Source organism: Ceratosolen solmsi, unplaced genomic scaffold (assembly GCF_000503995.2).
Source record: "Ceratosolen solmsi marchali unplaced genomic scaffold, CerSol_1.0 scaffold6, whole genome shotgun sequence".
Taxonomy (NCBI): domain Eukaryota; kingdom Metazoa; phylum Arthropoda; class Insecta; order Hymenoptera; family Agaonidae; genus Ceratosolen; species Ceratosolen solmsi.
The window spans coordinates 7,388,546-7,403,605 of record NW_011948414.1 but is presented as its reverse complement, the minus strand read 5'-3'; the positions used below and the strand labels follow the sequence as shown (position 1 = coordinate 7,403,605).

Here is a 15,060-nt window from a genome sequence, read left to right as displayed (position 1 = left end):
ATTCAAAATATTGTATTACACGTAGATTCTTCTAATTGAATATGACAAGCTATGCTCAACAGTGGAAATTATACTACTAATATTATACTATTGCATTATTGATAATAATAATGACGCAACTACTCCAGTACAATGTAAACGGCATATTTAGTTTAGTAGAATATACATCGGAGGTGTTAAATAAACCAATCAATAAAATTAGAATTAACAGTACAAATGATTTTTTTTTTTTTTTTTTGCCTTGATACTTAAATATCAAGATATATAATTGGTTGCCTTTTACTGCCGAAGCTTTCCAATGTTTCCGGTTCAAGACTCCTCTCGCATATTCAGTTTCCCTTCGCATTCGTTACGAATCTCCAACGATTTATGCAATCATGGGGAAAATCACGCCCTTCACTACTGCTACTGCAGTTATTTCAGCCGGGTTTATTGGATTAATTATTCCAACATGATTTGAGATCAGAAAGATGGAACTCGGAAAATTTTTCAGTCCAGTGTATTTTGTTTGGTTTCAATACACGCAGTTCCAAAATTATTAATTTGCCTTACAGATAATATGATATACTTATACAATGGAGTATTATTCGTCCATTGATTTGTTTTAATTATCATAATTTCAATTCATTCGAATATAATTGATGCGAGGCTTTTTTCAACAGATAATGATGCTACTCGATTATATACTTAAATCTTATGTCTACAGGTCGGCAATTTTGTTAATAGAATTATAATTAGCATACATATATATATATATATATATATATATATATATATATTAATCCAATAATTATTAAATATTTATTAATTAAATAATAAATAAATGGAAACTTACATTTACAATATTATTTTTGCTTGATATATTTTAAAATTTTTCTCGCAAAACTTGAAAAAAAACAGGCTAAAATAACTATAAAATAGGCTAAAATAAAATTTGTCGTAATGTAACTTTTCATCGTTTTGTGAAAATTCAAAATACGTGACTTTCTATAAGTACATGGAGAATCATAAAGTAAAGTAGATTTTTTCTAATTTGCCTTGAACAATACATATACAAAGCTACGTGCTCTCATATATAATACAATTCTATACAGGTGTCTTCCATTATTAATGTGTACACATATAAACTATTATTATATAATGAAGATTAAACGCTATCCTCTGCGTGAAGAATTTTCTTAAAACATCGGATCAATATCTTTAAGAGGATAGATATAAAGGATAATAATTATCTGAATTTGATCATAAGAAAAGCTCGGAAAGCGATCGATTCAATATTAAAAAATATCATTTGAAAGTTACATAATTAACGTAGTATGTAATCAATCTTGAAAGGGCAATTAATTTTAAAGGGGCAATTTCTAAATTATTTATTCGAAAACTAAGGTGTAAATAAAAGTAAATGTTAATCAATACAATTGCTTACTTATATCTGTGAAAATTGTGCTATTAATGTATGCACAAACCATATTAATATAAATAGCATTATAGAATATAATTAATAATAATGATTTATTTCATATTAATGTGATTTGAAAATGTCTTATTATTTTGTAAATTTATTTAATTACGGATCTTTTTTATAATAAATATTTGCAAATAGATTCTCATGTATATTATACATGCAAAGCCAAACTAATAGAATTATGAAAACATATATATATATATATATATATATATATATAAACTACAATAAAGTAAAAAATAGATTAGTATAATTAAAATTAAATTAAATATAATATATATTAAATACAATCATTAAGAATGTTTGAAGTTTCATTAAATGCTTTTAACGTGAAGAAGAATATTCCTTTTGCGCAATAATGCACCACACACAACAGAATTAGTTTAACGATTATTTAGCCTTAGCTTTATTACGCAATATTTATTTAACAATATAAATATAATTTATATCAATATCATATATATATATATATATATATATATATATATATATATCAATATCTTTAAGTAAATATTCTTTTACAGACAATATATATTTTTTATAATCCGTGGGAAAAAAGCGAAAAATGAAACCACAAAAATAAATATTTTTAACAATTATTGAAATTTATTCATATACGTGGACATCATTTAAATATATCAATTATATTATATACAATCGCATACAAGTCGTAAAAAGATTATCTACAAGTACAAAAGAATACAAGCTATTCTTATACTTTTAAATTCGATGATGACAGATTTGAAAGGGTTGCAGCCTGTACTTACACATTGCCACTTTGTCTCACCTACGTAAGTACACCACGCAAGCGTGATACTCCGAAATGCAAGACGAGTTCTAATAACGAAAATACAGTGAAATTCAGTCGAATACAGCCGAATATTCACGGGGTAAAACGTTTCTATATACACGATAAGTGGCAGATAGGAAGGTCATCGTGAGGTCTTTGTAGGTTAATAGGCCAATCCATTGGCGCGAGAAGTTAATAAGTTGAACGGAACGCAGCCTCTTACTACTGAGGCGAGTGTCTGCAAGTCGCACCGATGGATAATTCATAAGTCGACTCATTTCGACTTTTTAGTAGGAGAAAAGGGTGAAGCTGAGCGAGTGCCATTGCAGCAAATTAAAGTTTGATTGATCCGCTAACGAGAGAATTTATTGATTTTCGCTTGACATCCCGACCTTATAATGATACATACTCGTGTCTTTTCGAATAATCAACCTCATACTTATCACACCATTACTCTCTGTACCATATTTACAGTTAAACTTAAAAACAATATTTTGTACTTTAATTTTTTTATTTTTTTTGTTTTTGTTTTTTTTTTTTTTGTTTTTTTGTTTTGTTTTGTAAGAGGAGTTATAGTTAAATTTATTACTTAGAATTAACGAATAAACATAATTTGATCATTCAATTTCAATTATTCATTGATCGATCAAATAATTTTATTACGAAATACCGTATTTTAAATTGATATGTAATGATCATATTATAGATTTCACATAGTCGTTTTATTAAATTAAATTTAATAATAAAATATATCATTAAAATAACGAATAATTGGAGTGATAGTCAAATTAAACAGTAATATTGAAGAAAAAAAATTAAAAAATTGTATTCTTCAAGAGCTATTTAGTTTATATTGTGAAATAAGTTTTAATCCTTTCAATTGCCTTAATATATCTTTATATTAACATATTAATTACCTTAATATACGAAAAAAATGCGTAAAATTTAGATTATAAAAAACGCTTAATTTCGTTCTATTACAAATTTCTATTACAAATGAGCTTGAACAAATAATTATTTTTATATTCATATTGATAATCAACATAGGCCATTCAGTCGTATATCTCACAACTAAATAGAAAAACTTATAACAACAATAATAGATGCATCATTGATTGAAAGGATAAACTTTTAAAAAATAGAATATTACATATATCAAATTAAAGTGCCTGTTAGATTTAATAATAATTGATAAAATTCCTTTCCGTGTCATTCAGATGTAGAGGAGCTATTGGGTAAACCAGTGCAGGACCTACTATCCTCGGAGATCGGAGCGGATGTTGCTTTAGATATGTTGATGGGCGTTGAAAACGGTGAGCTAATAAGAATTTTTCAGTATTTTAACTGAGTTTTTCATATTAATGAAACTTTCGTGTATTAATAAGTGTTTGATTGGGACAAATAATAATAGTGTGTTGTTGAATAAGGTGAAATTTGTTGGAATATAGAATTAAAAAATAATCCATAATTTGTATTAAAATAATAAGAAAAATGTTAAAATTACACGTAAAAATATTTTATTCTGAATCAAATAGACATTCGATTATATTATCCATATCATTTATAAACTAAATCAAAATTTCCATCGATACATACAATTTTATTATTAAAAAATTGTGTATAACATTCAAATACGATTGATCGTATTTTAGTTTAAAATATTCTTATAGACTATAGAAGCTCTAAATAATTTATGAATATTTACATAATATTTATTTTACATTTTATTTTATACCAATTACTATATTAATTCATATTAAAAACTATTTCATTTTATAAGAAAACTTAATTCATTTTTAAGTGAGGTATTATTAAATTTAATTGTAATAGCTCTTAATTTAGCTTTGATTTACTATTTTTTTACACTTTACGTATACTTACTATTTATTTACCTTTTTAATCCAAAGTTTTTGATGTTTTGCTTTTCATAGAAAATGGTATACATAATAATTACAAGTTTCATATTTCAATTTTATTTTATGACTTTCTATATTAATATCAATCATGCGTTCAAATTAATATTATACGTCCGATTTATATTTCATTATGCCTCTCCAATTTCGAAATCAAAGTTATCGATAAAGTTTACTTCATAATTGATTACGAAGCAAAAGCAATGATGATTCCACCTATGAGAAATTAATAACGTAGTATGGAAATGTCGTCTAGAAGTTCAATGTTAATATTTTCCCTGGACGACATGTTCAATATCCATATTACTTGAAATTTTAGGAATGCTAAACTTGCATTTATTGCTCTATAAATGACATATCAAATATGATAAATTCTTGTAAGTGCAATTATTACATAATTTAGTGTTCGTTAAAGTTGAGACAAATTTGCAGATGTATTAATAATCTGATGAAATATCTCTGATTTATTGATTAGAAATAAACTGATTATAATAAATTTCATACTATATAAATGAATTTCTTATTAATTTATTCTTAACAATTTTTGTGAAAAAAAAAAAATAAAAAAAATAATGACAATTTTATGTTGGTATTTTTTTTCAAATAAAAATTATATATTAAATAAAATATGAAATAATGAAATAAAAGTAAGAGAATGGAATAAAATTTGTATTTTATTTATAAAAAAATAACCTTTTAATATACTTTTGTAATTTAAAGTTCTTTATAAAAGTTTAATGTTATCGGAAAATATTATTTAAAATAATTTATTATAAATATAAAAGATATATAATGAAAAGCAATAATATTAATATATTTATATAACAGCATATGCATAAGAATAAATTACGCACAATATTTATAGACTTTACACTTTTCATTTTATAAATTATTATTTTTCGTACTGGATTGTTCATGTTCACGCACGCGAGCTCGTATGTGTCAGTATCATATGTATAATTATATTGGATATTTATCTTTAAGTAAAGTTCAATTTAACAAAGAACACTCAAATCCGCTCTGATATTGTCAGCTGATGGTCATGAGGTCATTACGACATGGATTAAAACAAGATCCAAAGCGCATTTATTCACATATTCGTAACGAGACATAGTTCAGGTAAAACGGGGCTTGCAAATTAGTTTAATTAAAGGAAGCCCCAGGAGCTGGGAAAAGCAGTTTCACGTGAGAGAAGCAGATACAGTCCTCGGACCTACTGCTTTACCAACATTGTATCTCTGGTGTGTCTTTCTCTCTCTCTCTCTCTCTCTCTCTCATTTCTCTCCTCCACTTCCTTCCATGTATTTTCTCGCATTCTTAAATACTCTCTTTCTGAACAAAATTCTTAATTCTATCTTTTACATAAGAAATAAAACTGTTGAATAATCGTAATAAGGAACTTAAAAAGTATTACGTAATTTTTGTTTAAAATTACAGATAAAAATTTGTCAACATTAATTAAAGAACAAACATAAACATAACATTTTCATTGATGTAAATTGATGTAACTTAGAAAGGCAAATGCTTATTGATTGTAGTTTGTTAAAAATTTAGTAAAAATTAAACATTCCAATGAATCTACATGCATACCTTTTAGCATTTCCAGGAATATTTCTATAGTTGTAAATTTTTGTGCTTAACGTATTGATAAGTATAATGAAGGCATACGGGAATACATAAGAATAAGAATTCAGAAATGAAATAGACATTTTTCTATGTAAAATGATCGTAATATAAAAATAATATTATTCAAATTTCTAAATCTCAACGTTAATACATATAATCATTCTGAATAAAAATGAAATGATGATTGTAAGTAAAAGAGATATAACTAAATTTTATAAGATTCTAGACTAAAAATGAGCTTTATTATTACGACAAATTACTATTGATTTATTGTTTCATGCCGTGTCTGTGAAAATAAAAATATATTTATATAATCCTTTCACATTTAATTAAAAAACTGTTAATTAATGTCATTCATTCTAAAGATACTTCCGTTGATTATCATAACAATAAAAATACATCATATTTTTATGAACATTTACACGGTTGTTTTCAGAATATTTATTATTATATAGGAATATTGCTTTGAACTAATATAACATTCAAAATAACAACAAAAAATTACTACTTTTCTTAATGATTCATCCTTAATAATAAGATTAATATCAAGTTTACCGATATAAAATTCTATTGAATGTTAGAAAATACTTTCGTTATTATAACCTATGGTATAATTGTGTAATTTACCATTATAGTGACCAATATAAAATGTTTATAGTATTTTGTTCTAATAATACGAGAAATATTTAAAAGTTATCCCGGATATATAAGATTAACTTTAAATAAAGCAACATGTTGGATTCATAATTTTTAAGAGTAATAAATTTTAATAAATAAAACTATCTACAATTTCTTAGACTATTAAAAGATAATTAAAATGTATGATCATGTGAGTTAATTACTGGTAAATTTTATCTAAAATTGTAACAAATAGATAAAGATTATTGTTAGATTACATAGATTTAGTTTAAATCGTTTGAAAAATGATTAGCAAAGCCACGGCACAATAATTATTAGGAATCTACATTTGTTTGTATCACTAAACGAATATTCGGTTTAAAATAGTCACAGTAAATGTGAAAAATATTATTTCAATATTTTAAATTAATTATATATTTGATCCACTAATTATAAAAAATATTATTCGAATCATGGTCTAATATATCATGGTAATAATTTTAATAAAAATCTAGAATGTTATCGTTGATATTAAATTAAATAAAAGAATTTATATATCTGTATTATATTAAATAAAAATATATCAATTTTCTGATCGTATAATTAGTTAAAAAATCTAACTGAAGAATAATTGTGGTTAAATAGAAAAATTAAACCAATGTTCGTTTAAAAAATATTTCAATTTGAACATATTATAAATAGAATTTTAAACTCATTAAAAAAATATCTTGTTGCTTACAATTTCAAATGTATTTCGAATTTACTTCATGCGGCACACATTGTTTAAAGTTATTTGAGAAAACGATTTAAAATGTATGATACAATTTTATTTGAATTCCATTGTTTTTCCACTGAATAAGAATTCATAGAATTTCAATGAAAATAAAATGCTTAAAATTAAGATTAAATTCAACAAAAAAAAAAAATTTTTCGTAAAAATAGTTTGTAGTAGTTTATACCTATGATATTTGCTCATTTTTAATATCTAAATGCAATTTAAAATAACAAATTAAAAAATTATTCACATTGCGAGAAATGTAATGAATAAAAGTCGTATTACTCTCTATATCATAGAATATTCAGTTATGAATGATAAATAGCTTTAATAATTTATTTGCTCATTAGTCTTGTCACGATGCTTTTATTAATATTTATAATATTTATAAATAATGTTCATCACGACATCATTGATAAATCAGCATTCATTAATCGCAGAATTAAAAGTGTAAACAGATCGTATAATTGATTATTTCAAATAACTTCGTCAAAAATCTCTCGATTCTTAAATTTTTCGGAATTTAATATTTGTAATAGAAGTGAAATAAAAATACTCTATAGAAGAATTCTAATACGATGTATTACTTCATTATTGTTAGCTTCATTATTAAATCGATAATTTGATCGACAATATCAACACTTACGTCTCTCCTATTCCTCTAATTCGTCAGCTATTGTGGTGAGAATCCGTGAGACCTACAAAATTAAATTTCATTCGATATTTAGTTACTTAATAAACATATAGTTGCGTCGGGGCTGATGTAAGTATATCCGGTTTAGCTTGTCGAACGTCCAGCATAGTCGAATGATCTACCTCGAGGCCGAACTCCCTGTCTTTTCCTATCTTTCTCTCCTCCCCTTCGTTGTCAATTCTAGAACATCACTTAGTCGCGGTAGCAAGTTACTAACTGAATATTAAGTGAATTAGTGGTGCAGGCGAGTTAACGCTTCGAGAGATACTACCTTTTGAATTTTTTTCACTCATCTCGTTACCCCAGGCGTTTATTCACGTTTATACCTGTACTTTAACCTCCTTTATCCTCGATACTTCTCTACTCTTTATTGTGCTTTTATCGTCAAGAGCGTTGTGGGCACTTTTTAACTGTCATAATCTTTGCCGTTAGTACATTGTTTTTCTAGTAACGAGTCATTCGTGGACAGTCTTCTTTCATTTTCTACCGCGGTAAACTTAATTTCATTCCCCTCATAAAGGTATTTTGTCAATGAACATTTTTTTTAGTTTTGCGTGCCATAACGGTTTCTCGTGTTGCAGTTAATAATTAGGACTATGGAGTTTAATTGATTTAAATGTATTTAAATATCATATAATGATAAATACGTTTATTTTAATTTATTATTAAAAACGAATGAATTAACTGAAAGTAATTAATTGCGTAAAACTGTATAATGAATATTATTCTTATTAAAAATTGTGTGGCATGACGGATTAATCGAATGACTTGTCAATATATACGTAATTAGTAGTATCTATAATAATATTGTAAGCTAATTTATTCAGATAAATGCTTACCTAACAACATAATACTAACTATTGAAGTGTATTATAAAGTAGTTAACTTTGATAGACTTTTAATAAAATTATTCAGTGAAGGGGGTTTAATGTTTAATGTTAACTTCATTGATACGAATCTTTCCATTTGTATTGAATAATACGACTGTACATTTATAGAGTTTAGCTAAAAATGAAATATTACAATTAAAGACACGTTGAATAAACAATTTTAACCATTCACCGATGCATTTCAGTCATTAACTTTTACTATTGGAAATAATATACTCTGTGTACTACATTCATTTATAGAATCAAGAATTTCTAAATCTTATGCAAATAGTAAGTAGCAGGTCTAAAAATTTAATGATATTAAAATTATGTTAATATAATAAAATGTAATAATATAATACTATTGAAAATATATATTTAAGATATATAGAATTAATTTTGAAGAAAAAAGAAATATCATATAGAACATTGTTTTTTATTATTTTGTCATCGAATATTAATTAACCCATACATACAATCTATTAATCTCATGGTTAACATTTTCCTTTAGTATATATAGATAACATCAGAAAAAAATTATTTACCGTTATAAGCATTTTCGAATGTTCAATTATAAAAATAGGTATTAAAAAAAAAAAAAAATTTTTTAATTTTAAATAACAATGTAAAATAAGGGATTTAAAATATTAAAAGAAAAGCTGTGTAATGGTGGCTGTGCGTAATAGTAATGCGATTTTATTCCTGTTTTATCTCAATCACCATCCAATACTTACATCTTATAACGACGAGTCTAGTGTTAATTAATGTAAATCTCATAAAAGAACTTATTAACCACAGTGTCAATGTGATTTACGAGTAAATAATGTTAATATTTAGCCATAAAACTTTAAGGATGTAGGCGCGTTAATAACAGTAACTTTAAATTTTTCCACTAAATCAACAGTGCATATATAGTAGTATAAGAGACTCGATTATGACTGTGTACCGTAAAAGTCAGAGTGAATATTAAATTGAATTTGCTCTATCGGGTAAATTTCTAAAATTTCCTTAATTCTCTTCATTACATAAATCAAATTTGATTGTATAACATAAATAGCTCGTTTTGACGTTTAATAATTATAAAATTCAATTTTATCAATAGATTGTCTTTATATAGATATAATTTTTTATTTACATACCTAACAAAATATTACAATGTAAATTTAAATATTATTAATAGTTTGTTATAAATATATATATATATATATATATATATATATATATATATATATATATATATAAATTATTAAAATAATTATTAAATGAATTGTAAGAATAATAAATAGTAATAATAATAATAAAGCTTGTAATAAAAGAAATTATAATGGATATAACGAATATTCGTGAGAAGACTATTATTTAGAAAAAGTTTGCAAAAAATTTACTCAAAATTGGAATAGACTAATATTGGCCAAATTATTTTATTTATGACCTCAGCTTTGTTACCCACACTTTAATAATCTTTTTTAATATCGAACACTCCAAATCCATGTCCATAAACATGAGGAATGAATTAGTCTATCAAAAGCTTATACGGTAAAAATTATTTTAATAAATGAAATAATATAATTTATTTTGTTCTTTTTACTCGTGAAATTTTTACAATTATTAATATTTGAAAATAACTAAATCTGAATTACACTTAACGCTCAGATATTGATTATAAATTAATACTTAGCATGTTTTTTGATACGTATACAATTTTGATAATCTATTATTTGGAATAAATTCCTTAATTTTATATTAAATAATACTTCAATTTCATTCCTTTTCATTGACATTTGTATAAAAATGTAAATGATTAATTCACAACATAAATATCTAGTCGCGTCGAGCATTATAAAATTATGGTTTAATTTTTTCTGATATATCGTAAGAGTTATAGGTATGACGTGCATTCGTTTATAAGAAATTTCTAATACGACGACACCTCTCATAATCCTTTAAACACGTACGTATCATTAAAAAAATAATTCTTTGAATTTATAACACAAAATTTATATTATGTAAATAAAAAATAAATCTCACTTAAACATGCTGAAAATGTAATTGGGATTTTTGAGATTACGAGCTTTGATAAATTCCGACATCCGTCGAATAAATCTAATAATATACCTTTCTTATGCAGCTACTTAACATTACGTTTTATTCTCGAGAGAATAAAAGTAGAACTTGAGATTTGTAACCGTTTTTAGTCACTATAGTCTTATCATCCTACATATATGATATTTTAAATTGAAAGATATTCTTAGTTAAATAAAAAAAATAAAAAAACACACAAAACTAATGTATAAGGTGACGAAGGAAAGTGAGAGGTTTGCAAGAAATTTTACATGGAATAATGAAGCTATTTCGCGTTAATTACACAAGGTTTCATCGAATACGTAGTTATAACAAGGACTTAAGAGCTTAAGTAAAGGCCGTCATTAAGTCTCATATTAAACGTACGAAAGCTGAAAATATTGAAAATGTCAACTGTTTGACGCTCTCTATATAGCCTCTCAGGAACTTGCCTACAAGACGGACAGCGTACTACTGCGGGCGGAACGGGCCCGTGAATTTGGCAGCGAACTGAGTCAAGAAGCCAACGAGATGAGGCGCGAACTCGAGAGGACGAGCAGGGACTGCGCCCCGGAGGATCGCTCGCTCTGCGCAGTCCTTGACCCTTCGGGATTGCACCTGGCGCTCAGGCTCGATAGGGTGAGATTCCTTTAATTATTGTCTCGGTAGCCTTTTACTTGTCTTTCATTTTTTTTTCCTTCTTTTTTTTTTTGTTCTTTTATTTTGTTTGCGTTTGCTTTCATAGAAATATCGATTGTATGGCTAAGCGCATGGATGACCAAATTGTTAAAGCTCAACGGCTGCTGGTTATTAACGATTAAATAATTTAGTTGTATTAAGAGAAGTTGCCCACTTGGGGTTTCGAGATTGGGTCGTATCTTTACGTTTCTTTGAAATGCGATTCAAAAATTCATTATTGGCCAATACTTCGCACGAGCAGTCCCTTCGCGCGTCTCGGTAAATCGATGCCAAATTTACGATAACTCCGACCTTTTTTAAAACTTAAAGGACTTGTGACTTTTCATTTAAATTCTGTACTTTTAATCCAATGAAGAAATTAATGTACAAAAAAAAAAAAAAAAAAAAAAAAAAAAAAAAAAATATGTTTTTAGCGAGTTTAGTAGTTTCTAGAGAGTTCTTACGTTAAATAATCATATTAATAATAAGTTTAAGCGATCGTTGTGGAAATCAATATAAAAAAATAAGCTTGTTTCATTATCTTTTAAGAATTTGAAAAATAATTACAATTTCATTAATAAATATATCGTTCCTTTATTTACGTTTATATGTTTATATCTCTAATCTTCAATTCTCTATATCATGTATTAGAAAATATATTGAAAACGCTTGCTTTCTCCATTTGTTCGACAATTAATATATTCTTGAAATGATTTATTGAAAAAATCAAACTTAATTGTAATATGTAACGAAGCTCTTCACATAAATGTTACATAAAGTTTAGAACAAAATATAAAAATTCTGATATACTTTAAGTACTGTATCGAAAGTTTCTGGAAAGCTTTGAAAAAATATTACTAATAGTAGATTGGCTTCATATGATAGATCCAAACATCATTTTGATCAGTAAATAGGCCTCCTTTATTAGTAATAATTTTAAAATAAGGAGCCAGATAAAAATAAATTTTTTTGATAAATGTAAACTAATTAACATAAGATATTTATGAATATAAATTTACTTTAATAACGTTCTATTAATAGTACAATTAATTCTATAATTAATATCATAAATTGACTTAAATCGGTATTAAATTTCTATTTAAAAACTTAAATAATTATTTGTTAGCTTTATCTGTACATTAATAAATAAATGATGCAAATTGTCAATTATTGTTGTAGCTATCTTCTTAAAACATATAATAACTTTTTTAAACTATTAAAACACTCTGCTCCTCAATATTATCTAATACGTCAGTATATTCGATCGTGATTTTACTAAAGTGAAATTTAAAATAATATTTTTAATAATGCATATCCATTTTTATTCATACTTAATGCAATCGTTTAAACCTCAATCGTAACGAGTTCGGAATTTGAGATAAATGGATATATATTAATAAAACGTCAATAAATTTCTTAATAAAAGGAAAGTTATTTAAATTCTAAACATATAGCAAGAATAGAAGATATATAAACAGTTATAAAATATTGTCATGAAATGCTAATTATAAATATTAATAGATTCAAACACTATTTAAACTCGGATAAGTCGAAAAAAAAACAACCATAATAATATGCCTCATTATTCGTAATTAACTCTCCGTTATGAAATATCGCAATATTGTAAAAATGATAAAAATGATAAATCCTTAAAATAATGAAAAGATGATATAGAATTTCCGATGCCCAATGAAAGTCGATTTTCATATTCTCATCACGAGATACGTATACAACTTTCTCGGGGTATATTCGATAAGTAGGTACTTTGAAGCTCTGTACAATCTCTCTCAATGATACCGTCATTAAGGGCCATCATTACGATATGCACTGTATAAAAATCGAATGAGATTCTTGGAAGAAATATTGGGATTTTTCGAACGCTGTAAAGTCGAACGGAGGATGAATTATAAGAAGCTCGCGAAGTATTCGCGTCCGTCATTCTGGAAAGTATAAATGTAGGGGACGTTTTATCTTATAGAAAAGTACACGCTCATCTTAAAAAAAAATCGTCGTACTTGGAGTAGTAATCTTCATAGCTAGCTGAGATTCAGATTGTTTATAAATTTTTCGTTATAAAAAAATCCTTATCTTTTACTTCTTCCGAATATATATATATATATATATATATATATATATATATATCATTCGTGAAAAACCTAACATCTTCGCTAATTAATTTATATATAATCGTGTTAAAGATCTTAAGATTCTTGAAACTCATTCTATTCGCTAAATTGGAAATGAAAAAAAGGTATGATTATATATTAATTGAGTATTCATACGATACAGAGCACCGTAAGAAGTAAATAATAACACGAAAAACTTCTCCATATTTAAAAAATTTAATGGCATTTCTTCGGATGCTTTTTTTGTTATTGAGAAGGAAAATTAACAAGTTCCAAGTATCGTTTAAATAAGCTGTATAAATGTATATATATATATACATACACGCGCGCACACACGCACACACATTTATATATTCATAAGTGTATATATTTCTTTTTTCTTAAAATATACGTAAGAATTTTTAATAATAAAAAATACATAAAATAATTTGATGATATGTCTAATGCATTCAAAATGTCCTACAATTTTTATTTAACATCTTACATCTATCATGTTATATTATACTAATTATCAATTTATCTAATGTTCAACAAGAAAATTGACTATTTCTTGCGCTGTTTTCTTGCGTCGTTTTTCGAATAAGAAAGTATTTATTAGTTTTCATATAAATGTCAATCTAAACAATCAAATCCTTTGAGTTCCAACAGTTTTGAAAGCCTTTCCTATTATTGTAAAAAATAATTATTAGAGAAAAAAAACTTGTAGCTCCGTATCTTCATACGACATTAGTAGTTTAAAGTATAAATAAATATTTTAACAGAAATATTAATAACAATGTACTTCAAATCGTTAAAAAATTTTTTTTCATTATTTCTTAAAATTAATAATAATAATATTTTAAACACAGGCATTTAAGAACGTGGTTAAATCATTAAATTCCGTTTTCTCGTTTCGTTAATTACAGATAGCTCGTGATGATCGACTACTTAGACTGAGATCAGCTGGGCGAGACAATTTGACGGAATCAGTACGACAAGCTCGTGGCGAATACCTTTATATTCCACAACATGTCTCCAGAACAACATTGGAAGCGCGAAATCGTAAATATTTCTTTTCTATTACAATGGTTTGAAATTTTCCTACCAGCTTTATATAGTTCTTTCCAAGTTTTATAAATTTGTTAATAGCATGATCACACTTTTACAATAAATGCAAGAAAAATATTTTTAATTATTAAATATGAATCTTTGATGAAAATTAGTGATTCATTTTTTTTTTTTAAATTTTCAACAATTTTCTAAACGAACTTGTTATTTCGACATTATTAGAGAAATTAAATCAGAGGGAGAACAAAAATTTGTCTCATCATTATTTTCTCCCAACGACAATTAATGAAACAATCACTCTGTACCAAACATTATTTATGCTCGATATACATGACAGAGACAACACACTCTAATGTTTGTTTGACTACGATCTTTTCGATTCAGTAATCTTATGGTGC

General features: G+C 25.7%; 1 protein-coding gene across 1 annotated transcript in view; it reads left to right on the top strand.

The window, feature by feature from the left end:
* Positions 1-15,060, top strand: part of prom (prominin) — a 33,028-nt gene that overhangs the window by 7,676 nt on the left and 10,292 nt on the right. Inside the window, exons 7-9 of the mRNA XM_011507398.1 lie at positions 3,473-3,568; positions 11,248-11,450; positions 14,521-14,656. Coding sequence (XP_011505700.1) covers positions 3,473-3,568; positions 11,248-11,450; positions 14,521-14,656 — 435 coding nt within the window. The remainder of the gene's footprint in view (positions 1-3,472; positions 3,569-11,247; positions 11,451-14,520; positions 14,657-15,060) is intronic.